Here is a 26,729-nt window from a genome sequence, read left to right as displayed (position 1 = left end):
CTAATACCACGTGAGGGTCTCTAAAAATTAGCAGTCAGAAATTCTGATAATTTACATGTCTCTAAGCATTTTAATCTGATACAATTATTAAAACAACTTTAAGAGTGCCATAAAGCCTATTAGTAGTTCACTACTTAAAATCCTACCGGCAAAGCCAAGCTTGGGGAGGAAGTAAAGGAATGGGAAAGACGACCTTGACTTGCCTAAAGCTTGCAATATTTATTTTGGAAACAGGCCATATTAGACAAAAGCAGCTAAAAGAGATGCATGCAATGCCAATATGCACAGAAACTGTGATGGGAGTATGGAAACGTACTTTTGGAAGCATGCTCAGTCTGGTGAAGTAATCATTGCAATATGTGCATTTTTAAATGCCTACGTTCATTGGCCTGTATTAAAGAAAGTGTTCTTTAGGAGACGAGGGAAACTGGATGCTGTGTGGAAAACAGTCTTTTTGTTCCTTTGGTTTCTTTCTTAGTATTTATTGTGGTAGAAACACTAAAGCTGGCTTTTCATCCCTGTTGTGCAAATTCACCACTATGCAGCGGGCTAACACAAGGCCCATTTTCCATTTGAATCCATCTAGGCCTCTAAACTGCAATTTAAATGATGCACAGTGCTTCTGATCACATCCATAGCAAAGGGAAGAATTCTTAATATAAAATATTTTGTAAAGTGTAAGGTTCTTCAATACTTTTCTGTGTTTCACTGTGATTTAAGTTATTGCACTGTCAGTGTCTTCAAATAACCATGGCAAATTCAAATTTAAAGTCTGTCAGTTGGAAGGCAAATTCTAACAATTTACTGATGGTGATTTTCCTTTAAAATAGCTAACCTATGTCCTAATCACATACAGTTACAATAGCATTCCAGTAGTGTACTCATCTATTTTAAGGATTTAACCGGAAAGGTAAATCACTGTGTAAGGTAGATTTATACAGAACAGTGTCTGTAGAAAGGCAGTGACTGCAGGAATGACTGCTAAAAAGATGTTTAGCACATTGCTATCTTAAATGAGGATAAGGGTTGTCAGATCAAAGCAAATGAAAGAAACTAAACGTGGCTGGAGATTTTGACCCAGCTGAAGCAGCTGTCCAGAAAAGCCTACCATTCTTGCGAAGCAAAAGTGCTGTGCTTCCCTTTGACTGTGTCATTGCCACAATCCTGTACTTGGCTGTCCTCTCTGTTGTAAATTAGAATAGATGAAAGCTGCCGAGCCAAGCCAGTGATAGAGGCTAATTTGATGTGATATAATTGATGAACTCCAAATCGTCCCACTTCTCTCTCTTGAAACAGTCTGACTGGAGCTCAAAATGCCAGAGTACTTTGATTTACACTCTCTGTCACTTTTATATTGAAAGTCTCATTGTGGCAGCAGTGAGGGATTAACTTCTTCACAGTATTTTTTTTCTAATCTGTAGAGTATGTACACACACAGACCGGTGCAACCCCTTGTAGGAGCACTAGTGGGAAAGTTGGATTTCCTTGTTTGCAGTTGGGTTGTGCACAAAATTATTATCAAGATAAAGAGAATAACAACCTGATTTGTGCTGCTACAGATATTGCCAAGATAGTCTGTTGGAATTAGTGATGTGCTTATTTCAGAACTGAATTTTAGACTGTAGGATTAGGGTATTTAATGCTCGAAAGCCCTCTATTTCTCAAATTCTGATGTAGCTTAAATATTCTAGGAGATTAGATGGGTTCTATTCCCTTCAGTAGCTGTAGCTTACTAAGTAGCAGTTCAACTCTTAAAATAATTCTCCATTAAATTATTACTAGTTTCAGACTTCCTTATCTCAGCAGTTTCTTGTTATTCATACTTTCCTGTTCAAGATACTTGAGCTCAGAGCAAACTGCCTTGGTTTCTTGGTTTCTTTCAAAGGTAAGGGATGGTCCTTTGCCTTGCTTTCTTAGTTCCATAGCAGGAGTGGAATAAATTGTGATCAATTTATTGAGCAGCCACCATTAAAAGGTCTGACATCTCACATCTGCTAAATCAGTTGTTTCAAACTTAAAAACAACATGAACAAAGGCGAGCTGCTTTAATTTACGTTATTACGCTGATCAGATAGCAGAACTGCATCTGTCTGAAAGCCGTTCCCTCCCCTGCACAAAACGTGTTGGCTGTGGCCACATGCCATTCCGACTAGCAGTGTGTGCAAAATTCTTGCTGCCTTGAATGTACTAGGTATGGTGAGCAAATTTGTGAAGTTTGGAATATTTCTTTGGACAAGCACCCAGATTTCAGATTGGTATCCTAGCTTTATGTTGATTAGCTAAATCCCTTCTTGCTGAAAATGCCAGGATTTGTTATAAGGATTTTCTGTACATTCTGAGTGACAGACTTTTTTTCACACTTCCTGATCCTGGGTATAACTTAAAAGTATGGCTTTACTAATATTCGTAATTGGCTTGTTGATGTGAAAAATATTGGGGTTTAGAGCTTCTCCTGGATGGGGCAATTGAACTAAAAAGGCTATCAGTGGCAGGATGACCCCCGTTTTTTAATGAAAAAGGAGGTAAGTAACCGAGTAACATGGGCTCAAATTTTGTAAAGATTGTCTGGAAGAGCTTTACTCACCCAACACAGTAGCATGAGGTACTGTGACATGCCCGTCCAGCTTGCATCCTTGCACAGGATCCATGTAGATCAGGGCATTTCCATCCTGAGACAGGCAGGACTACTGGAAAGTGTACCTCTTTTTGGTGCCCTTTGCAAGGCAGTGAAAATGATGGTTATTTTGCTTAATATTTTAAGATTAAAGCTTGAAAGCATTTAAAGGCATCAGTCATGGTACATCACCAGTTTACCTTCCTTATATGGTAATGTCATTTGTGCTTTAAGTAGCTTCTGAAGTATCGCTTTAGAATAGTTGTATAATTGGCAATGATGCTGCACTTAAAATGTTTCATTTACATTGTCACTTTATCAGTGTACCAGTAATCTCAAATAATAGTTGGTTTTAAAGAATTAGAGGTAATAATAAAGGCGAACTTCACCTTTGTTGGAGTACAGCCCAGTTTTCCTGCTCAGCATTTTTTATTTCTTTTCTTTCATCATTTTTTACTTTATATGTTACAATTTAATTTAAAAAAGAAAAAAAGTAGAAAGAAAATAGTGAAGAAAAATAAATATAAACCTTGGATTCAATGTAATTTGAAAAAAATTCTTAAGATTTTTGTCACCTGAAGTCACTATGTGGTCTAGGGTCCAGGTATGTTTCAGAAACTTCAGCTTTTTCTAAACTGGCATATGTTCAATTCAGTCATTCTAATCTGGACCATATGTTTTCATATCAGTTCACATAGGAAACAAATCCAGTGCCTACCCTTTTTGTTGACTTGCAGGTTAAAAAATGCATTGACATTATTTGCAAATTAAAATGTATGTCCTGCACTTGAACCTCTCTTTAAAGTAATAGTATGTACACCCCATCTTTCTGAATTTGTCTGCGCTAAGAAAAGAGTCTCTTTTAAAAAGTACTTTAATTAAGACCTCTTTAAAAGTCTGTTAGTACCTAGAGTGAAAAAGGGATACAATATCAAGCAGTAATGTAGAAAGATGGGTTAGAGAATACTTGCTAAATATTTTCAGCTTAGATAACCTGAATAAATTTATTCTAGACTATTTAGAGAACTGGCTAAGCTCATATGTGATCCTGGAGCCTGTCAGGATTCTGAGACTTCAGCTAGGACAAGTGAAATTCAAGAAAGGGATGACAGTATTTCCTATATTAGAAAAGAAGGGGAAGAATGAAGGGCTGGGCAATTAGACATCAGCCAATTTATCATTAATTCTTAGGAAAGTACTGGAATAAACAATTTTTTTGAATAATCTATAAGAATTTAGAAAAAAGCAAAGATGTGAGTGGCATTCAATGTTGTTTTTCCAAGTACAAATCATGTCAAGCCAAACTGATTTCTTGATACAACAGACTAACAAACCTATTAGATAAAAAGGAAGTGACTGTAAAACTGTATTCTTGGAGCGGTTAGTTATAAGTCATTCATTATGAAAAGGGAAAGGTATATCAAGTGGGCTTCTGCTGGGATCTGATTCTGGTGTTGGTTTAAGAGATAGACCATGGTTATTGCATGTGTAACTGTCATTGAAGTAAGAGATTCTGCAAACATACTATAGGACAGAATTATAATCTGTACAAAAGAAGATGGGAGAATCTGAAATAATTGATTGAAAAGCTGCGATTCTACAATTCTGTAATTGGCAAATACACAATTCTGCACTGAGAAAGAACTAACCATCTGCCAAAAAAAAAAAAAGGAGGGGGAAATGGGCAATGAGCTTGGTAAGAATATTCAAAAAATGAGGTAGAATAATCATGAATCAGAAGTGAATATATGTCACCATACTTTCGTTGTAGCAAAGATGCTGGCATAATATTATCAACAAAAAGATCTGTAAGGCCTGCAAAGTGACCCTTCTGTTCTCCTATGTAAGGTTTGGGGCCCCACTTTTTGTCAAGCGTCCTGCGCTTGGAGAGTCCAGAAGGGAGCACTGAAAATGGGAGCAGGGCTGGTGGGATAATACTTACATACCCGCCTTTGTTTACAGTTCAGAAGGTTAAAGGGAAACTTCAAATTTATAAAGAACTCCTGTGAAGGAGAAGAGAGTTTTAGTGTTTGGGGTTTTTTTTTCTCACTTGTAGACAGGGAATGCTCTCCACAGTAGACAGGACAAGAAGCAATTGGCTTAAATGTCAGCATGGAGATTTAATTTAGATTTTAGAAAAGACCTTTCCAGCATGGGGATCATCAGACGCTCTGGGCTTCTGGAGTGACTGTGGAACCTCCATCACTGGGGCCTTTTTAAGAAACTTATACATCTGCTCGAAGGATCATAATCACACTGTTACCTGCCTTTGTGTAAGGCCAATGCACAGAGGTGGACAAAGTGATCTCAGGAGGTACCACTTATACCCAGTTTCTTTTATTAGACCATATTTACTATCTTAAAAGCAATCTGAATTGCTATAGGAACAGCCTAAAACTTTATTTCAGAGCTGGGAATTATCAGCTTGACATCTGTTGTCTAAGGTAAGTAAGTAAAGCTGGTTTTAACAGTCATGATAATAATGAATAATATTCATGATGCCTCATTTCAAAAGCAGTAGCTTAATAATGTCGATAGGATGCACTGAGATTTTGTTAATGTAAGGTAGTTTCATACTGTGTCTATTCCACTTACAAAGATGGCACTTATGTTTAAAGTACTACACTATCAGTGTTAGTAATTCTTTAGAAGACATTTTGAAAAGCATTATTTATGTGACACCATTGTAAATGAAAGAGTCCCAAGGAGTAGTTTGCATAATATGAGACTTGAATCTCTCTTTCATATTCTGAAATAATTAATTTTAACACATATTTTAATATATTCATTTATAAATAACTGTCCTTGGGCAAATACAGTAGAATGTCTTATGTGAAAACATTTTAACATATATAACTAGTAGGTCTGGCTCTCTTTTTCTCTGTACACAGAATTAGTTTGCAGGATAAACATTTTTAGACATTTTCTGTGAATTGAAAATGGCTCTGCTAGCTAACAGCAAAAGCATGGAGAGTTTGCTGAAAGGTTTTTTTAAACCCACTCGATTAGGAAGAAGAGTGCAATTCTGGGGTTAGCAAGGCCTACAGAAAGACTTAAGTACCTCTAGAGGAACCTTTAAAATGTTTATGGTTACAGACCTGTGTAAATATGCAACATGGATTCTTAGTGATCTAAGTGAAAGAGATAACAGGATTAGGTCTTGTTTACCACTTCTTAAATTTGAAAGCAGTGAATTGAATTTTGAGCTTATTATTGATTCTTAGCATCCAAACTATCTTCCTATGCTAAACTAATCTCTAGAGAAAAATTCTGAAGGATTGATCACAACTTTACTGTAACATGAGGCTCCATAAATTACTGGCAAATAAGCATAAACCAGGGTGCCATTTCCATTGTAATAAGCAGCTTTTCATACTCTGAGTATTTTAGAGATGGGAATTCTATTCCAGAATCAAAAAGGTCCAAAACCTGAAGTCACAGCAGATTCACATTTTGCTCTTTGCTTGCTAATGTGCAATACATTAAATGTCTGTTCCTTGGATCTAGCAACAAAATGACCTTTTCAGGGCTCATCTTTTTTTTCTCATTTTTGATTTGTTCAAGGGAAATTACAGACGACTGGTATTTGGTTTCCAAAAGGGATACATAAAAACTTGACCTTTTGGAACTGTTATTTTTTGGGATGTGTACACTGTATTTTAAGTATGTCTTAGCTGTTGTTTGCTGGACTATGTCTAGTTTAAATAACCCTTCATTTTATTCAGTATAAAGCTAGGACACGAAGTATAACTCCTCTCTTTTTTTTTCCCATAGCAGACCTTTGAACACACCTGAGAGCACTTTTTCTTTAGGCAATTTTAAAAGAAAGTGGCATAGAATAGGCCCTGATATCTTAGGAAGTTTCCGTAGAGTCTGTTTTGCACTGCAAATAGCATGTTATACTATGTCCATCATTGTAATATCTCATTGCCTACCTGGATGCAGTCTTGTGTCGGGGCACTTTCCACTTAAGAGAGTGGGAAATGAGGCACAAGGAAAGCAAGTGACCAGGATTATTTAGGAAGTTCATGACGGAGAGGATGAATGAATCCAGATTGTCAGACTACTGGCATAAGTATGATTATTCCTCCTGCTTGGTTTCCTAAGCAGGCTCTTGTCCATCCGTTAAAGTCACTGTATCTCCTGCAATCATGGAGTGGTGAGTTTATTTCACCTAAAAACCGACAAAATATTTTAATGACTATGATATGCCTTTCCAGTGAAATCAGCTGACATGGAAATTAACCAAGTCAAATAGGTTATTCAACATGTAAGTGAGAAATTGCTCTCCTTTCCAGCTATGTAACTAGCTAATTTAATTTGAAGAGATTTGTAACGCCAAGAGTTACAATGAGAAAAGTTAGAGAAGGCAATCTTTGTTTTGTGCAAATTATTAAAGCAAATAATCAGAGCTTCATTGAAATATCACTATGTATGATTCAGTTTGAGAATGAAAATTTAAGACTTTTGAAAAGAATTAAATTGTGTTTCTAACTAAAATGCCTGTGGTCCACTCAGATCTGTGTAGTCATTTAAACCCATTTAAGTTACTTCTGTTGATTAGATATGGCAATAAGAAACCTCAAGAATATGTGATCAATGACTGAATTGCACTGCTTATAGACACTCTTGTTTTTGCAGGGCTGTCCATTTACATATATTCTTAATTTTTTTTAACTCTTGGAGTCTGTCAAATGCAAGGTGATCAGAAGTTAGTCAATGCAACTCTCCATGAGGTTTTGACATTTTTCCTCATTGCAAACACTTTTCCTATAAAACTCAGATTTAATGCCTGGTGTGGTTAACACTTTTGTTGTAGCCTTTGGTGTTATTCACATCAGCAGTTGACAGCATAGAAACAGGAGAGGAGGAGACCAAGTTGTAACTACAGACAAGTAAAAGCTGGATGATGAATAAGCAGAATAGGAATTTCAGATTTGACATTTGGAAAATTTTTTGTCACTAGGAGGGTAGTGCAGCACTGGACTGGGCAGCAGTTGCCAGAGAGATTGTAGAATTACCATTCTTGGCGGTTTGGAATACTCGCCTTGACTAAGTCATAGATGTCCTGATACAATGTTGGTAGTGATCTGATCTAGGAAAAAACAAACAAACAAAAGAAAATCTAAGATGTGAAGGAAGAAAACCTAGGAAACCTAGGCAGTTGTTGCTGTTGTTAAAATAATAGGCACCCTTTCAACTGCCATATCCTTCCTTATTTCTGAAATAGTGTACTGAGACTGCCTGGCTCTAAGCAGCCAAAAGGAAAACTTTTTTGGTCTGGCAGTCAGAAGTCTTGCTAATATTTTTACAAGTGTTTGCCACCTCTTATACCTGCCCTAACTGTCAAGCTGCTCCATGAACTTGGGCATGCACACTTGTCTGTGCATATTTTATGGCACACTCTGACGTGTCCCTTGCTTGCCAAGGGGCTAAACTAGCCCATAAAGGTGCCAAACAGCAACAGAAAGATCTTTGAAAGGATTTTTTCTGTTCATCCTATTATGGCACTAAAATGGTCTCATCCTTTTCAACCATCAGTCCCTCAAGAATGTCTGTTAACTGTATAACAAAGAGAAAGTACACCTGTCCTAGTTCCTAACATCTCATGTACTTTATTAGGTTTTTTTCAATTAGGGCTTTTCTAGGACAGTTATGCTGGAAGGGGAAGAGAAGAGCATAGAAAATGCAGTGCTAGTCAGAAGAATAGTATCCTATTCCACATAAGAGACCAAGTCTGAAAAATTGGGCCGGGGGCGGGGGGCAGTGGAAAGAAGAAAAGAAAAAAAAGTCTTCTAAGTAGGAAAAAGAAGCAAAATGGTAACACTTCCTAAAATACAAAAAATTCAAAACATGTCAGCCTGGGATTGCTGAAATGTTTTATTCTGTTAATGTTAAATCATTGTAATATGGTAATATATATTTTGCATTGAGTGTTTTATTGTACATGAATACAATAGGGGCGTTAAAATATTTTGAAAGTAAGTCTAAATGTTATCAACCAAAAGAAAAAAAATTAAAAACATTTCTACTTAAATAAGAACTTTACAACAAATAAATTTTCTTATAGAAGATTATACAAGATGCTGTGGAACATTTTAATTCACTCCAAACTGCATTGATCAGAGGAGAAGTATCCCCCATGAGAACTTTTTGATCAATGGTAAAATTGAATTGTATACCCAGGCAAATACTTTCCTGTGATTTACTTCTAGATGGGGAAGCAGGTCCTATTTCAAAGGTACTTATTCAACTAGCACACCAAAACTCACAATTAACATAATCTATGGGCAAAGATGTCTACATGTCCATGGAGAATCAGGTGAAATGTATATTTCCATGACAAAGGACTAATTATGCCAAAATGGTTGGGTTTTTTAAGAAATGTTCTCAGATTATATGGGTTTTGAGTGAGAAATTGAACTAATTTATAGTATCCTAACATCCTACTGTTCTTCACTGATGACAAATAGAATTTTATACTTTATAAGAAAAACTCTTTCATAGGATATAAATTAATACTTTGAAATTGCTGCAAAATAATAGAGATGCTTAAAAAATTAATCTTGTCAATATTCTTGTACTTAATGAGATTTAAAATTATGGTAGACCTTGAAATCGGTTGTCTGCTCAGTCAGATAAATGCTGATTGAATTTCTCAGTCCTATGCTGAGAAAGTAATGTTTTGAATTTCCCATAGTTTTAAGTGAATAATTAGGCATGTGCTTAATTCTGAATATTATAAATTAAATGTGTGATAAAATATTCAAATAATACATGTTAATAGTGCCCATCTATTCTTTGTCTCCAAGTAAATATCCCTAATTATGGAAGAAATATGTATTTACTTTTTGTTTGTATGATTTTTAAATGCAATAAATTTTTTTGGATGTGAGTATATAAGTAACACCAGCAGAATTCCACTTTCCACTATCCCATATTTTTTCTGCCTTAGCTATGATGAAATCTGTGTGGGTTTTTTTTTAACTTCTTTGGCTTCTGAGAAAAAGGAAGAGTTTTTTCACTCTTCTTGTAATACTCATGTTCAGAGAGTTTCCCTGTTTCTTGGCCCACGGCTGAATTCCAGGAATTTCCCTGTATCTGTATGGCCTATGTGAAAAGAGCGTGTGACTGGAGCAGAGTGTCACACCTGAATGCCACCTGCCGTGCAATAACCCAACTCACAAGTTTTTCTATAATTGGAACTTTGCCTTTGTCCCAGTCTTGGTACACGGACAGTTGCAGATGGTGGGAGTTAGTGACCTTTTCCAGTCACAAAACTGGTTTTCAACATCATAATATCTTCTTGTATTTCTCGTCATTGCTACTTATTTTTCCTGTTCTGCACCTTACAGGGAGCTTTAAAATGCTGAACAGAAAGAAGCAGTATTTTGAATAGAGCACTTTTCTTTGATGTGCAAGTGCTCAGCTGCTAAACTCAGTAGCGCTTCATGGGCAGCTGAACAGTTTCAAGTTTTCATTCTTGTTTACAGAGCTAATTAAGAGTCTTCACAGTATTCTTCTCAAATGACAGAGTATCAAAATTACAGTGACTACCTTGTGAATAAAAAGGTTTTACTGAACACATGACCGGGAGCAGAGGTGAAGAAAACTGCTAGCCTTAAAACACAGAGAGCATACTAAATATACATTCCTTTATAGTCTGTATTAAGTAAACCTTTTAAATAATTGTTTGTGCATTTGGAGCGTGGGTTATTCTGCTCATTTAAGTACTTTCCCCAAGCAATTCTATTTGTTTAAAACAATGTTTGGTTTCCCATTAAAAAGTAAGCATTTGCCAATAGCTCTGTAGACTTACAATACTGTAATGAGTTCCATATGGCAGGACTGCTCTAATAACATTGTTTTCTTTAATTTTTGTTATTTTAGGAAGAGAATGAGCTAGATATAGTCATTTTAGCATGTAGTGACTCAGTATTTTATGGTTTACATTTTTGTGGTCTTTGTCAAGTTGTTGGTAAGACTGGAGGGTCACAGTAGTTCTTTCTGGGTGTAAAATCTATGAATATATTGTACTGATGCAAATCAGTGCTGATGTAAATCAGTATACAGAGACTACTAGTTTCATTTTTAAAGGAAAGGTTAAAAATGTAGCTTTTAACCATCTAGATACTCACACTAGGCTTTTATTTAATCTGAATATAAAACATGCAGTTTCACCCACAGACATATCAATTGTCCTCTTTGTAGGATATACTGAGAGCCCATTTGCGCAGGTGCTTACTGACAAGTACACTGCATGTTTATAAAAACGAGGACTTAGGAATGTACAGGGTATGCATTAGGAGACTACTAAACTGTTTTGATTTTAATGTTACAAGTGCTTCTATGGAGTTCTATAGACAATCTTAAAATGCAAGTCAAGAAAAAATGCATGAGAAGTATTACAAAATGAGCTTGTTGCTTTGTAACAGACCTTAAATCAAGAGTGTTTATTAGTAAGCTGCCAGCAAATATTTGCTTGCATACCTTTTATTATTTCAAAGGCTTTTATGAACAGTACGTCACAGTGCTAGTGTCATTTACATTCAAATACCTGTTTCTAACGTTTCAAGATTTCCAGAGATATAACGGGGAGAAAAACACTTAGAAAATGAAACTTAGATCTTTTCTAATAAAACATTTTTGCAAGCATTTTGTCTCTTCAAGATGCTGTGACGTCCTGTTCAGTTGAAGGAGCACACGACTTTAATTGCACGACTCATTCACTTTAAATATTTAATAATGCTTTTATTAGTTGCACTGAACCAGTAAAGTAAGATCTGTAATATCTAGTGCTGGTCATCATTTTTATTCATCATGGTTTAATAAGCGTTATAATTACAGATTGAGGAAGAAATGTGAGTTAGCTTTGTGGTTTTGTTTGGGACTTCTGTGCATACTGGTATGATTGGAAGGGATTCTACAAGCCTTGTGAGCACAACTGATTGTATTCAAATACACTGATGCAGGCTTCCCAATCCTGACATGTTATTCTTCATATATAAGTAACTGCAGGAAAGATACTGCATAAAATTATGAGCCCTGACACTATTAACTCCATCTGGCTTAGTAGTGAAATATGAAAATTCGAAGGCCAAGTGGACTTGTTCTTGGCAGGTGTTCTAATGCATGCATTATCGGTGGAATTAGAGTTCAACTATTTTTACCAACCATTTCCCATATTTGCTTGCAACTTGCACAAATAGCAAAGTTATTTAGAGCGAACAGTCAGTTAGGGAAGCTTTCATTTGGAGATTTCATTAGAGTTCAAGCTGAAAGACCATTTGTAGACAACATAAGCCCTCTGGGCTCAGTTCTTGAGTAAATATAGATGATCATAATTTGGTATAACTTTCTCCCTTTAATATTACAAATATAACTATTTGCATGCTATTTGCATTCTTATGTTTTAATGGGAGGTATAGTAGGGCAGACTAATATCTGGTGCCTTTTTTAATGTTTTGTTAAAACATCATTTTTTCCTCATCAGCAACTTATGCGGGAGCGACAGCAGATGGCCAGCCGCCCCTTTGCTTCTGTCGATGTAGCACTGGAAGTAGGAGCTGAGCAAACAGACTTTCTACGAGGGCCATTAGAGGTAGGAACAGTGGTGCTGACAAGGGACCATTGTGATTTGCATATTTATATTGCTAGTCTCATCTGCATCTGCTTCTGAAACCAAGCAGCGTCTGATTACCTGGAGCTGACAAGTCTCAGCTATGTATGTTATGCCATTTTCAAGGCGCAGAGTTTTAATAGCTTGACATGAGCTGTAACAAAAGCCACTGGAGAATCTATTAGCCTGGGCTGGAGTGACAGCCAGCTCACCTGGCAGTCCTGTCGTGATGGATGTGAGCTGAAGGAATGCAAGACCCAGGCATTAAGGAGGGAGCAAACCTCATGCTGAGTCCTTAGAGTACACAGTGCCCCCTAGTTAACATCTATCTTAATTAACAGAAATTACAGCAAACAAACAAACAAACAAACAAATAAATAAAGCAGCTGTGAGTCGAATTTCAGTGTTGTGTTCTATATGTACAGGTTTAAAGAATACAGAGTATACTGCATATTATTGTTTGTAGATAATGGCTACATTACTGCATTCTTTTATTGTAATTGCAGCACATTGGAAAAGAAATAATAATATGCAAGGCAATGTGATATTGGAACGGTGTAATAATGCATGAAATGGATTCTGGAAGTTTCACCTGAAAATAGAGGGAGATTTACAATATGTGGATAATAATGAATATCTAATCTAGGTTGGGCTTTTGGTAGATCGTAATCCTCTATTCCTTTACTTTTATTTACAATATTGTGTTTACAGTTATTACTTTATCTTATTTATGGTGGGACCCGGGAATGAGGTGTGATAGCTCTGAAATCTTTCAAGATTGTACTTTTCTTTTCATTGCTGCCAATTCCTCTTAAATTCAAAGCTTCTCTTACTTTTCTCAATAGCCTCTTTCAATGGAAGATTAAATACACTCTATCAAATCTCTAAGGTTCATGGTGAAGTGAGCAATGTGAAAAACAGATTCATAGCAGAAAGAAAAAGAATCAGCTCTTGAGTACTTATCAAATTGAGGCGCTCTGTCCTACTACTGTATAGGAAGCAATCACAATTGTTCTTGCTGGCATAATTTAAATACTTGGAATAGATAGTGAATAAAAATGCCATATCTCTTTGAAGAAGCTTTGTTATTTTCTGACCAAATACTAGAACCCCCACATTCTTCACCAATATCACCATATTTCCGTCTCCTTTTATCTTGGAACAGAAGACCTCTCCAGCTCCCCAGGCTGAGGACACATTACACTTTAGTTAAAAGTTAACTTTTTTAGAATATGTTTTCATTGTTTCTGCACTGGCATCTGGGAGCATTTTCTCTGTTGTCTTTTCAGAGGGAAGCAATGAGTGGGAGCTGAGGCATCCCAACTCTAATTCTCTACATACTGATTATTTAATTAAACTTTAGAAGTAAACATCCCAAGCTAATTGCCACATTTTCTTTTCTCATATCTTTTATTTAGCACTAAAAGAGGTAGATGCTAAAATATTTTAATTATATTTTACAGTTTTTATTAGCTTTTTCTTCCTAGCCTAGCATTTTCTAGTAATTGTTTAGTATTCAGTATCCATAGTGGTTTTTCCTAATTAATACAGAGTTATACACAGAATGAAGTCCATTCAAAGTTTCCTTGGAATTACAATATACTGATCTATATCAAAACAAAGCATAGTGCTGAGGATTAAATGAATGTGATTCAGGGTATTGATTGTCCTTTGATGTATATTCTGTAAGAAAGAGCTATATTAAGCTTCTGCTCCCAGTCTATCCTCAATTTGCGAAAGGACACTAAAAGTTGTAGTTGCCATTCTGTTCTTCATTCTCAGCTCTCATTTGGACTGAAGGGAATTTGAGTCACATGTATTTCCAGGATGTGATGCTTAAACAACAGGATAGTATGAAGTAGCTTCATTTTCTTTTATTAAGTTAGAACCTTTAAACTATTTTAATAATTCTGTGATATCTGATGCCTATTGGGATCTTTTAAAGTTAGTGATCTTTTGGTAAAAATGAGGAATATAGAGTAACTCTCTTCAAAATGTTCCACCGGTGTTGTGAAGATCTTGCCCTGATACACCAGGGGTTCCAGTTTTAAAGGTGGTGTATTGCATTCCCTCACCTCACACTTTTATTGACATTGTAATAACTCTGGCACTTCCAATGACAATGTATTGATCCATGGGTCCTTTGAGTGTAATGTCATTGAACTGTTCCAAACATTAGTGCAAGTCTCCCATTCAACTGCATAGTAAGACTGCTGTTCATTAATGTCATCTGGCTTACATGATGGGTGTTTTGTACAGCTGGTGTTCTGTATTAATACTGATGGTCTGATACACGTCAATATTCCTATGACTATCTACATGGTAATTCCAGTATGCCATTTGGTTAGCTTTTGTTTTATTATTTGCAATTATTTGTAGATATCCAGAACAACTGTTTCACCGTAGAGTTTTAGTTTGCAGTAGTATGGCATTTTTTGCCCAGTGTTTGGAAAACACATCTAAAAAGATGAGTATGGATACTGTACTTTAAAACGATTGCCTAGTTTAGATACTTACAATACAACTGGTAATATTTGGGTCTATTTTCAGTTAGCAGCAATTTGCAACAGATTAAAGTAAAATCCTGAATACGTTACAGAAAAGAGTTGAATCTCTGTTATTTTGGGCTCTCTCTCTGCTTTGGAGTCTTTACCTGCCAGTCTATCTATCTTAATGTTTTGCCAACAAAGTGACAGTATCTTGATATTAAGTCCTTCAGAAAACTTTAATCTGCATCATATTCCTTCTGTGTCCTGCTGTCTGAGTGGGTTTTCAAGCACTGGCAATAGCCTTTGCTCTTCCCAATTTAAACCATATTATTCATCAATCTTTACCTCTTCAGGCTGCCTTTCTGTGTAACTGATTCACAACATGACATTAACAAGTCTTATCTTGTCATCCATTCTGTCATGTTGGCCTTATATCAACTATCTTATTGTCAGCTTAAACTTAACACAGAAGAAATCAAACTTAGTTTTTCCCTTGTCCTCCTTCCTTCTTGGTATCACGTCAACTACTATCTTGCTAATGATATTGGTAGCACGGTAGCATCCTAATTCTAAATCTATGAAGCAATACCTACTCCTGCTGTGGCATGATATTCATGATACTGATCTTGTGCACAATTATCCTATTTAACCCATGCCAGCCCTAATCTGCATCTTCATCTGGTTCCATTACGATTGCCGTTTCCCTACTTAGAAGTGATGAAATCTGCATGACCTCTTACAAGGGAAGACTTAACACTCTTCCACCTCCCTTTTGGGAAGAACAAGAGAGGCCTAAAGTTACTCTGGTGGAGGAGGGGAAGGGAAGTCTGGAAGGCAGTGAACCTCTGGACCCCAAGAGGGCAACAGTCAAGGGGGGCTGCAGTGAAGTGGCCAGTGCCCCAGGGGCAGGTAAAAGAAGAGAAAGAATTCCTAAGGTCCCCTTGTTAGCAGTTTCACATAGCACAGGTTGTTAAGAAGCAGAATAAGAAAACACCAGAAGCACCCTGTCCAGAGAGTTTGAGGATATTGTGATATTTTGTGATACTACCATAATTTTTTCAATACCAGAATCATAAAAAATTAAAGTAGCATCATAGATCAATAGATACAACGCTTCTTGACACTCAGTGCCCTCAGTGTTAAAACGTTTTTTATTCCTTTCATTTCTTTTTTCTAGACATCTAAGCCATTTCCAGACCTGGTTGCTTTTTGCTGCTCAGTATATCTTAAAAGCTAAATCATTTAGGTTATCTTCATATTCTAAGTCTCCTTTAGGCAACATTTTTTTCCCCAAAATATAAATCACTTTTGAAGAGTCACTTCCACTGTGCTGCTGACAGTTATTTTAGTTAATCTGTATGTTAAGTGAAAAGTAATAAAAATGTTTTTTCTGTCCTGCTTTGCTTAACTTCTGGGTATTTTTCAGTTAATTCAGAGCCCATGATTTTTTTTTTTGAAACAGGGACAGATTCTTTCTTTAGGCCTGTGAGATAAGTTGGGCACTACTGTAAACCCTAATGTATGGTCATGCTAAGTCTCTAGACAGCAGCATCTACTGTGCTACATCTGCTGGAGTAAAGCCAGGTGTATTATTGCCTGCATAAGAACTAAGTGCAGATTTGCTCTTATGATGATCATCTGTTTGATATCTTTACAGTATTACTTGGATATCTATTTTTTTTTTTTTTTGCAAATCTATGTTACTTAATAATTATTTCTGCAGAAAACCATGCAGTAAATCTTTCAATTATTTCTCCATCGAGTTACTGCATTTCCTGTAGAATTGCCACAGATGTTAGATTGTTCTCTATTTCTGACAAGGTAAGATGATCTCAAGAATTTTGAATTGCAAATAAAATCTAGCTTTGTTTCTCTAGCAAGCAGTAAGTAATATGTATGGTACATTAAATAAGTTTTGAATTTCAGGCACTTCTGATAAGTATGAAGCAAAGGTCGGCCATTATTTCTCATTTATTTGAGTAAAAGAATTGGAAGGTATGCACTGATGCTGGTAGCTATTGTTATACCAAGACTGGCTATTGGAAATCAGAGTGACTTATTAAAACACATTAAAATCCTGTACCAGAAGTTGGTGGGATTTAGGTAATTGAAGTTTATACTAATAAGCTGTGTTGCTGGTTTCTCCTGCCAATAAGGTGTCAGGACTTTTTAGCTTGCTTTACAAATAAATCCAGTTAAGTCGGGTTCATTTTCTTGTTTAATTTGAATAATTCAGTGAGTAATTTTTGAAACTGCAACCTAAGCATGCTTCATTATTTTGTACAAAATGAAACTAGTTGTATGCTTCATCAGCATTACACCTGCATTATTTTGATGACATAATGTCTAATATCAAGGAACAGACTCTTCTCAGCTCTTTGTTACAGGTCATCAGGTTGCCCCTTGCTATTCTCAGTTCCTAATTTTAGTCTCAGTATCAGAGGATAACTTCACTCCCCTTGTAAGAAAGTAACAATTTATTTAAGATAATGATGAAATTGTCCCTAGTATGGTCGTCTTGTTTCCAGTGACCATAAAGGCATTGCATATTTGGCAACAAGAGCTATCAAAGACCATTATACTTGCAGGTCGTTCTTACTTAAAAGTCATGCTATATAATTTACAAAGTTGCAAATGTTGCTCATGCAAGCTTATTGGGGAGCTCAACTCTGGGAACTTCAAAGAAGATATTAGTAGATTATATTATTTATTATAAATTTTGTTTAATATATGATCAAATCTGATTATTCTTTACTGTTATGGTGGGATAACTAGACATTATCCCACACTATCTTGTGAGTAAACCAGACATTCTCCTGGATGGGGAAAGATGGTTTCACTGGTTAATCCATGTTTCTATCCTTGTCATGCTTAGGGCTGAGGAAGGTGTAATGCCAAGTGTAGGATACAGCCTGTGAGCCAGTTCAGCCATGATCACATAGAACAAGTTGCAGGTTGTTCTGAATGATTGCAGGGACTGCAAAAGCTGTAGCTGGACTCAAAGGAGCAGCAACATAGTTTAGAAACACTTGCCCTGTTCATTCTTTTCAATGTTATTCAGAAACAAAGGTTACATTGGGTTTTCGTAACCTGCCCCTTAGGTGGCTTTAGATGTGCCTGTGAGGAGTTGGTGGTTTTAGAACTCTCATCCCCGAGTTTAACTCTAATTAGTTTCCTAACTAATACTTTTCTTTCCTAGAAAAGTTTTGTTTGTTGTTTGGTTGTTTTTGGGGTTTTTTTTAACCTTGTGCTAATTCCAAGTTTGGATTATTCATATTGTCCATATGTTATGTCTGTAAGCCAAGCTCTGCTTGGCATTGGAAATGGCTTTGCTAAGTACTGTGTCTGGTCTGTGGCACTGCAGCTCAAGGAGGACCAGAGGAGAGACAATCTAGATGAGAACAATGTGAGCAATCAGAGACTTAGAAAATATAACTGCAAGGAAAAGTCAAGGAAATTGGAGTAGACTATAGAAAAGAGTCAGAATAATAACCTTCAAATATGCAAAAGGTTAGTAGCAATCAGGAGGGCAACAAGCTTTTCTTTGCATGCACTGTAGGCAGCAAAGGTGTAATGGACTTAAATTGTAGCAGAGGAGGTTTAGGCTGGATATCAGGAAAAACTTCTCATAATAAAGCTGAATCACTGGAAGCAATTGCCTGGGGAGGTGGTGGAATTTCTTTTATTGGAAGCTTTTTAGAACAGGTTGGACAAACATTTCTGAGGTACCATGCACCCATAGCTGCATTAGCTTCTCTCCTTTCAGCTCTGTCTTTATTATTATTCTGATTGTCGCCTAGCTCTTCCTTCTGCATACTCTCTGAAATTTTTCCATTTCTGTTGTTTGAACACTTTAATTACCTTCATTGCACTATTAGTTTTCTGTTACTGAATATTTCTGATGCTTCTCTTCAATTTTGCTGTTACCTTCATTGATTTATGTCCTCAGTTTTCTTGCAAGATCAGAAACTCTTAAGTTATCTCTGACCCCCCGTCTCTCCGTGACTGTAGGTCTGTCTAACATGATCTCCAATCCATTCTGGAATAGCTTTAATGTTCTCCCTGAAGTCTGTATTCATGATGTAATTATTTTTTGGCTTAATCAGTGCATTACCATTTTTATAGCCTTTCAAAATCCATGCATCTTACACTACTAGATCTCAGAGAAATGTAGTCAGACGATATACCTGACACTGAAGAGAAGAATCTATATTGGATCACATTTTCTGTTTTTCTGTATTACTCAAAGATCATGCTAAATTTGCTGTCCACTGCCTCAAGAACTCCATTATCTTGTGCTACACTTTGACCTTGATGGCTTATTGCATTCTTCTCTGCCCTCTCCCCCAGTCTTGTTCATCTGGAAAACTTTCTCCTAAACTATTGAGTCACTTTATGTTAAATCCTACCTTCAAATCTTTTTTTTTCTTCTTTGCAAATGATTGATTCACCTTGGGTATCCTTTTGTGATACCATGTGTGAGTGTTATATCATACGCAAAATTCATATTCGGCAGTTCCTCCATTAGAGAAAAGCATTTACCTGAAAGTAGCGTTGTTTGGTTTGCAATAACTCCTTCCTCATATAATGAACTGTTTTTCATGAAATAAGAATTTTAGATTTCACACGATTTAATTCCTCATTCAGTGGTCATATACAACAGTGTAGCTCTGCCCCATTAAATATCTTTACATTTGCATAAGAGTTTTGTTGCTTCTCTTTAAATTTATGTCTAGCAATGTGTGAATGTTCTGAGCCTGTGATTCAGAACAAATACCTAATCTAGCTGCTCATGCATACTGGTCACAGCAATGATTTTTTTATGTGTGTTGTGAATACTAACTCTATTCAATCTAGAGTGTATAGATGTTCAATTCCTTGTACAGAATCAAGTTAACAATACTTTAAGATTTCTAAGTAATAGTTTTCTCCATCAGCATATGGAAAATCTAAAAATAGTCTGAGAAATGCTGCCTGGAACAAACCACATTGTTTTTTCATATAGACCAAAATTTTTTGTGTGTGCTTATTGCTAAAATATATACTAACATCTCAAAACTTGTTGATGTTTTGCCAGAATCCTTAATGTAAAGAAAGTTTTTAAAAATTATGGATTTGTTCCAGAATGTATCCAGTCTCTAAATTTACAGAAAACATATTTTTAATCCCTACATTCTCTTGTTTGCTTATTTCTCTTGAGCCAATTTACCCTCATGGGCAAACAGACATTGCAAGAATGCCTTAAACATGATGTATAGGAGATTTGCCTACATGCGGGTTGATGTCCTAATATTTCATACTGACAAGAGAGTAAAGCCTCCGCTTATTTGCTTATGAGCTGTAGGATCTGTGAATTCACAATTAGTTCTGAAAACCTGATTTTGTTCAGGGTTTTTGATAGAAGTGTATCTTTCCACTTCACAAAATTTATTTGGCACATGTACTGCATAATCAGATGACTATAGGAATTGTTTGGATAGAAATATATGATTTGTGTTGAACAAAATTGCCAACAAATTTCATGCTCAATTGGAACAATTAGCAGGAATTTTGGCTGACTAGCTAAATGTAGGTGTTTCAGCGACATCGGCATGCTGTGAATAGAAATTGTTAAATTATTGTATTACTCATAGTTACAAATTGAAAGTATCAAAATAAACATTCTGATTGTTTTCAAGAAGTGTTTAGATGTGTCTGTAAATGTTATGAATAATGACACTGTACATGTCCTATGTTCATTAAAATTAATAAAAACAATTTTTCATAAAGTAGATAGGTACAAAATTCAGTGAATGCAAAACAGAATAGATATGTACCTCTAGGACTGTCTTTGAACAAGGCTTGCTTATGGGAATCTTGCCTTTGCATAGCAAATCCATGACAATGAGATTTTTCCAGGATTGGTTAAATTGAACATACCAAAGCATGGAAATAATTATTCTATCAGGATAGCTAAAAAGCACATAGATTGAAATTTTTCTCTGTTTGATTCACTGGCCCTTTCTGTACACCTGATCTGTACAGGCCATGCTCTGACAGGCTGCTCTTTCTAGTTATATATATTTTCTTAGTATTTCTTTTGGTTTTAGATCAAAAGTCATTTCTCATCTTTAAAGTAGGACATTTCTCTCTTTAAAAGGAAAGGAGAAGAAATAGATACAGAAACTACAGTCTGTCATCAGCTATTTCCCATGTTTCTGGGTGCAACTGGCTACTGTAGAGTGTTCTTTGATATTTGGCAACTTGTAGTCCTTAGCTTTGCTTCAGAGACTTTACCTGCATGCCATTTCCTAGCTCTGTACTTGAGTTTCAGTTCTTCCTGCCAACAACAATACATATTGAAACTGCAGCAGACAGGAGACAAAAGTGCAGCGCCTTTGCTTTTCTTCACAGAACTTGACAACCTACATGTATTGTTAGGTAATCTGATAGGTTATGCCAGTTTTCAGTGAGGTTTTGTCGTTCTGTAACTTCTATCAAACTAAATTTGAGTCTGAAGTGAATGTGAATTCATTGCGTAGAAGGCAATGCACCTGCCCTGGACAGCAGATGCCTAAACCTCACCTCAGCTTCAGAGAGCCATCCGATTTGCTTACCTGCCAAGACTATTCAGCCCTGCAGGCACTTTCCTACTCAGTCTACAGACTTAGCTGTCAGAGAGTTATTAGCTAAGCTTTGCCTGAGTCCACAGAAAAGGCTGAAATATTATGTCCGGTCAGGACTACAGCTAAACTAATTTTGAGGATGGCAACCTTTTGCACAATAATATCGTGAGAATAGTATTTGTCCATGAGGTAAGAAAGCACTGAACCTGAGGGGGTCTATACCTACATAGCCCCAGGCATCCTGTGGGAGCACACTCTTATCTTTACAGCTACAAGAGTGGATTAATCAGGTGGCAAAAGGAGAACGGATTAGAGGGAATCTGACTGCCTGGATGACCTGGACACTCCTCTGGAAAGGAGCAGATGTAAAATGTTCCCTGCGGGCAGGATCCAGAGCTACAGAGTATGCTCTTTCCATCTCGGTGTCTAACTTCGGTTCTGCCTGCTGCGCTTTGGGCATCGTGGCTCTTGAATTTCTGGTTGCATCGTGGCTCAATTTCACGAAAAAGGGTGGAGCATGTTCCTGTTTAGATGGATCATGAGCCCACTGGACTGAGTAGAGCCTGAAGTTCAGCTTTCTCCTTACCAGGATCACTGTTCAGATGTCTGCTCTGCAAATGCGGATCCCACTGTCATTATGTGCCCATCATCAGAGCTGGGGGAATTTAGTATAAGCGTGCTACATAGCATTTCTTCTTCATCCTTATGTTCTCCGTGAAATCATGGAATCATGGAATGGTTTGGGTTGGAAGGGACCTTTAAAGGTCATCTAGTCCAACCCCCCTGCAATGAGCGGGGACATCTTCAACTAGATCAGGTTGCTCAGAGCCCCGTCCAACCTGACCTTGAATGTTCCCAGGGATGGGGCATCTACCACCTCTATGGGCAGCCTGTGCCAGTGTTTCTCTACCCTCATCGTAAAAAATGTCTTCCTTATATCTAGTCTGAATCTACCTTCTTTTAGTTTAAAACTGTTACCCCTTTTCCTGTCTCTACAAACCCTATTGAAAAGAGTGTCCCCATCTTTCTTACAAGCCCCCTTTAAGTATTGAAAGGCCGCAATAAGGTCTCCCCAGTGCCTTCTCTTCTCCGGGCTGAACAACCCCAACTCTCTCAGCCTGTCTTCATAGGAGAGGTGTTACATCCCTCTGATCATTTTTGTGGTCCTTTTCTGGACCTGCTGCAACAGGTCTATGTCCTTCTTGTACTGAGGAAGAGGAGGAGTCCTATTTTTCCCCCTGCATATTGTGAGAGGCAGTTTCCATTTTTACCCTGATTGTTTAGAAAGGTACGGTAGTAATTACAGGCAGACTAGATCACTTCTTTGATGTGAGGAACCCAAAATTTCAAAGAGGCTATAAGGAGGCTGGGTATGTAATTTATAGGGCATGGATTCCATTCACTGGCTGTAGCAAAGCAGAGGTATAAGATGTTAGTTTCAGAAACAATCTCAACAATTTTTTTTATTATGGAAAATACCATAATATTAGAATTTGAAAAATGAGTGGGCTCAATCAGGATTTAGGGCCCAATGGTATGATTCTTTAAAGGTCCTGAAGGAGTCTTGTCCTTGTACAATATCTTTTGGAAATCAAAAGATTATGAATGGTATACTGCAGTAACGTAGAAGCTGCAGTAAAGTAGAAGTTACAAGGGCAGTTAGACTGCAGTGAAATTGGGAAGATCAGTACATTTGTATTAGGGCCATCCCTACGAGAGGAACTTCTTTAAAAATTAAGCAGTATTTGTGATATGTGATCGCTTCCAGTTACAAGTATAGTGTACTTTACAAATCTATTAGAGGTTTCTGTAACAAAGACTGTAAAACATTATTGTTCATTAGTGTGAAGCAGTAAAGTTTTTAACAGATATGTATGAAATAAAATTTTCCTTTTTTTATCTTTGGTATATATTCATGTTATTGGCATTTTATTTAAAGTAGAATTTTGCCTTTCGAAGTGCTATTTCTTATACCATATCCTTGGCAAGATGACCTTTTTCTTATCTTTATTATCCAGCTTTCAGTAAGAAACTGGGAAGTTTAAAGAGACATTTGCTGTCAGCTTCTTGTCTTAACTGTTTAGGCCTTTAAAAAAGATGTATCAATATTGAACCAGCTGGATTTAATAAATAAAGTTATTCTGTTCTACAGACAACTTAATGGTTATTAAAGGAAAAGCCACTGGGCTTTTGGAAAAGTAGACAAGCAATTTATCCTATATTGAGAAATTTTTCAAATTGTAGGAGTTGGAAGGAATCAAATGTACCCTTCTGAACACACTTAAATACCAGTTTACGTGCAGAAAAGAAAAGCATTATCCAGTGACTCACAAACATAATTTGTGTTTTGCAACACAAGACACACAAGTGTAGGACACTCTTTAAGATCACCACTAAAGATACCAAGAGACACTGACGTGACTTTGGCAATGACATCCGGTGAGATCATTTTCCTCTGGACCTACGGATGCCATAAAGTGTGTCTTTCATTTTTTTTGCATGAAGAATATTTTAAAATCATACTAAAAGAAAGAAAATATAGTACCATTTTGTTATAAATAGAGCCAGACAAACATCATAAATTGAATATGCATAAAAAAATCTCCAGAACCTACTGTTGTGTACTCCTATGTACCGTCAGGGCTTAATCATGAGTGTTACTTGAGTTACATTCTCCCATCACTTACTTGCTGAAGTCAAGAAAGGTAGAGTTGCACCAGGTCCAAATCCAGCACAACATGTGTCTGTAGAGCACCATTAAAACTAGACTGTTGAAATAGTATACTTTGATGGATTTGTTGAGGGATAGTGGGTTTGTATGTATGGTTAAATACTGAGTAATTGCAGAAATGTTTTTTAAAAAAATTGAAAAAAACTTTTATTTTTCTAATTTCCCAGTATAATTAAGTGGTAGAAGTAGTACTACAATCTGAATATTTAATTTACTTTTTCTCCAAAAGAGTTACAGGATCTGTTTCTGTTCTAGTAGGAAACATTCGTGGACAATATCCATTGAAGTGAGTGCAAAGTGCAGTGTGGTTGTGATCTACCAACAGTTTATAACCAGTGTGCCACTATTTTGCAAAATAAATAGCTAAAGAAGATTTTAAATAAGCTTCCCTAACCCAGATGTCTGTCTTATTAGTGACTTTCTTTTACTTATATGAAGATGTAACAGCTCAAGGTGAAAAGGAAGTAAGAGGAGAACTGGAAGGGGCACGCAAACAATCTAGGTCCCTGAAGGAAAGCAATAATTACTGTGGGGCCATACAGGAAGATGCTTTGGTGCTTTGGGAGCAACAATTATATATCCAGAAAAACGCACAAAATAGCCACCCATAAAATGGCACAAAACTGCTTCTGTATCTCCCCTAATGTGACCTCTTCACTGAATAATATGTTGACAAAATCTGCATGCAACCCAAACCATATTTCCCAAAGCCTAGACATAGTGCTACAATTTGCATATGCACTGCATATAGCTATTGATATTTACAACAGGAAATGGCATAAACCCAGTGCATTTAGTGCAGGAGTGTGTGATGTCATGCTTAGTTTTGTTTGATGTATACCTTTTGCCTTGCATTTATGTGAGAGAGGGCAAAGTCAGAGAAACTTGTCTAGGATTTGGCGTAAATGATAGGGAAGTTTGCGAAAGTCTGCAGACCAAGTAATATTTCAATAACATTATTGACCTAATCCTAAGGAACTTACATCTCCTGTAATACTTGGAATTGGTTTTGTTCCAAAAAGTTCCATTGTGCAAGATGAGCAAAAAAGAAAAAAAAAAAGTTTTGATCACAGACCTTTAGGCAGTGTTTTAGATGTGCTGTCTTAGCCACTGAGTATCTTGAGGATAAGGTCTGAAACCTTGACTTTATATTCTTTAGAAAGCCAGCACAGAAAGCAAAGGGTATGTCTGATGTTTTTACAGCAATCTCTGCAATAGCCTTTACTACTGAGGTATACTCTATTACTCTGTTTCAGATAGTTTTTCAAAGGACTTAAAATGTTCAAGTATACCATAGAACGGTAGTTGCCCTGAGAGGTGAAAATAGTACAATCAACTCATTATCTTCCAGAAGGTGGGCAACACCTTTAAATCAACTGGGAAAGGCAGGAGGCATTATTCAGAAATGCTGCTTAATGAGAGCTGGGACTGAATGAGAAATTCAAAAGCTCTTCTATACAATGGGTTGTATTGATCGTTGTTTGGTACATCTTCTGTGTAATTGTAGGGTCTACTGAATGCTTTCCCCTGCTCACCTCTGCCTTGCCCATTTTTAACTCTAGGCAGATTGTCTTCATCAGTATGCAGATCTTCTCCAAGCACCATTCTGTTTCAGCATTATGATCGCTAAGATAGTAACATGGCGAGCGCTTCTCACAGACAAATGCAGCTATTTGTTAGCTGAGTATTTACAGCACTAGAGACCTCATCTTCTCATCAGCTCTTTCGGAGACGTTACATTAACAGGACCAAGGAACTGATCCTTGTCAGGAGAGTTCATGTTAAGCTGAAATTCAATATTTTTGCTCACTGAACTTGAATTAGGCAGTAAACCTAATCTGTAGAAAACAGCATTCATCATGCACAATAGAATCATAGAATAATTTAGGTTGGAAGGAATGTCTCAAAGTCATCTGTCAGTCAAAGACACTGGGGATGAGCCAAACCTCTAAGCAAAGTCAAGCCACCTTTGATCAGATTGCTTAGGGCCCTGTCCAATGGTGTTTTGAATATTTCTAAGGATGGTGATTCCGCAGACTTGCTGGCCTCTGTTCAAATGATTGACTGCCCTCATTGTGAAAAGCCTTTTCCTAATATCTCATCAGAATCTGCCTTCCTGCAACTTCTTTCTGCTGCCCGTTGTGTTATCCCTGTGAGAAAAGCATGGCATAGTCAGTCAGCAATAGGATTGCAACTTAGCCTTCTCCTTTTAAGACTGAACAAATCCTGTACTGTCAGGCTTTCCTTCTAACTCCTAGGCGACCTATATCTCACTGTTTTGTTTACAAAGATACCACGGAAGACTGTTTTGAGAGTCTTGCTAAAGTCAAGGTTAACACCATCCACTGCTGTCCTCCACTGAACTAGTCATACCATCACTGAAAGTAACCAGGTTAGTGAGGCAAGCTTTGTCTTTCATAAATCCATACTGGCTATTCCTACTCAAATTCTTGTCCTTCATGTCCCCGGACAGGGCTTTTAGAGGGATTTCCTTCATAGTCTTCCCAGGTATGGTGGGAAGCAGATTAAGCTGACCAGTCTGAATTTCCCCAGATCTTCCTTCTTGCCCTTCTTAAAGGTGTGTGTAACATTTGCATTTTTACAGAGATCAGGAACTTCCCCTGATCACCATGACCGGTCAAAGATGATAGCATTTTCTCAATGACGTTGG

General features: G+C 36.8%; 1 protein-coding gene across 4 annotated transcripts in view; it reads left to right on the top strand.

The window, feature by feature from the left end:
* Positions 1 to 26,729, top strand: part of ATRNL1 (attractin like 1) — a 539,891-nt gene that overhangs the window by 389,757 nt on the left and 123,405 nt on the right. For 2 of the 4 annotated variants that reach the window (XM_030030645.1, XM_030030647.2), the window contains exon 27: positions 12,108 to 12,215. The exons of the other annotated variants lie outside the window; for them this stretch is intronic. In XM_030030645.1, coding sequence (XP_029886505.1) covers positions 12,108 to 12,215 — 108 coding nt within the window. The remainder of the gene's footprint in view (positions 1 to 12,107; positions 12,216 to 26,729) is intronic. 4 annotated transcript variants of the gene reach the window in all.

This window comes from Aquila chrysaetos, chromosome 11 (genome assembly GCF_900496995.4).
Source record: "Aquila chrysaetos chrysaetos chromosome 11, bAquChr1.4, whole genome shotgun sequence".
In the NCBI taxonomy this organism is placed as follows: Eukaryota; Metazoa; Chordata; class Aves; order Accipitriformes; family Accipitridae; genus Aquila; species Aquila chrysaetos.
This window is presented reverse-complemented; position numbering and strand designations above follow the sequence as displayed.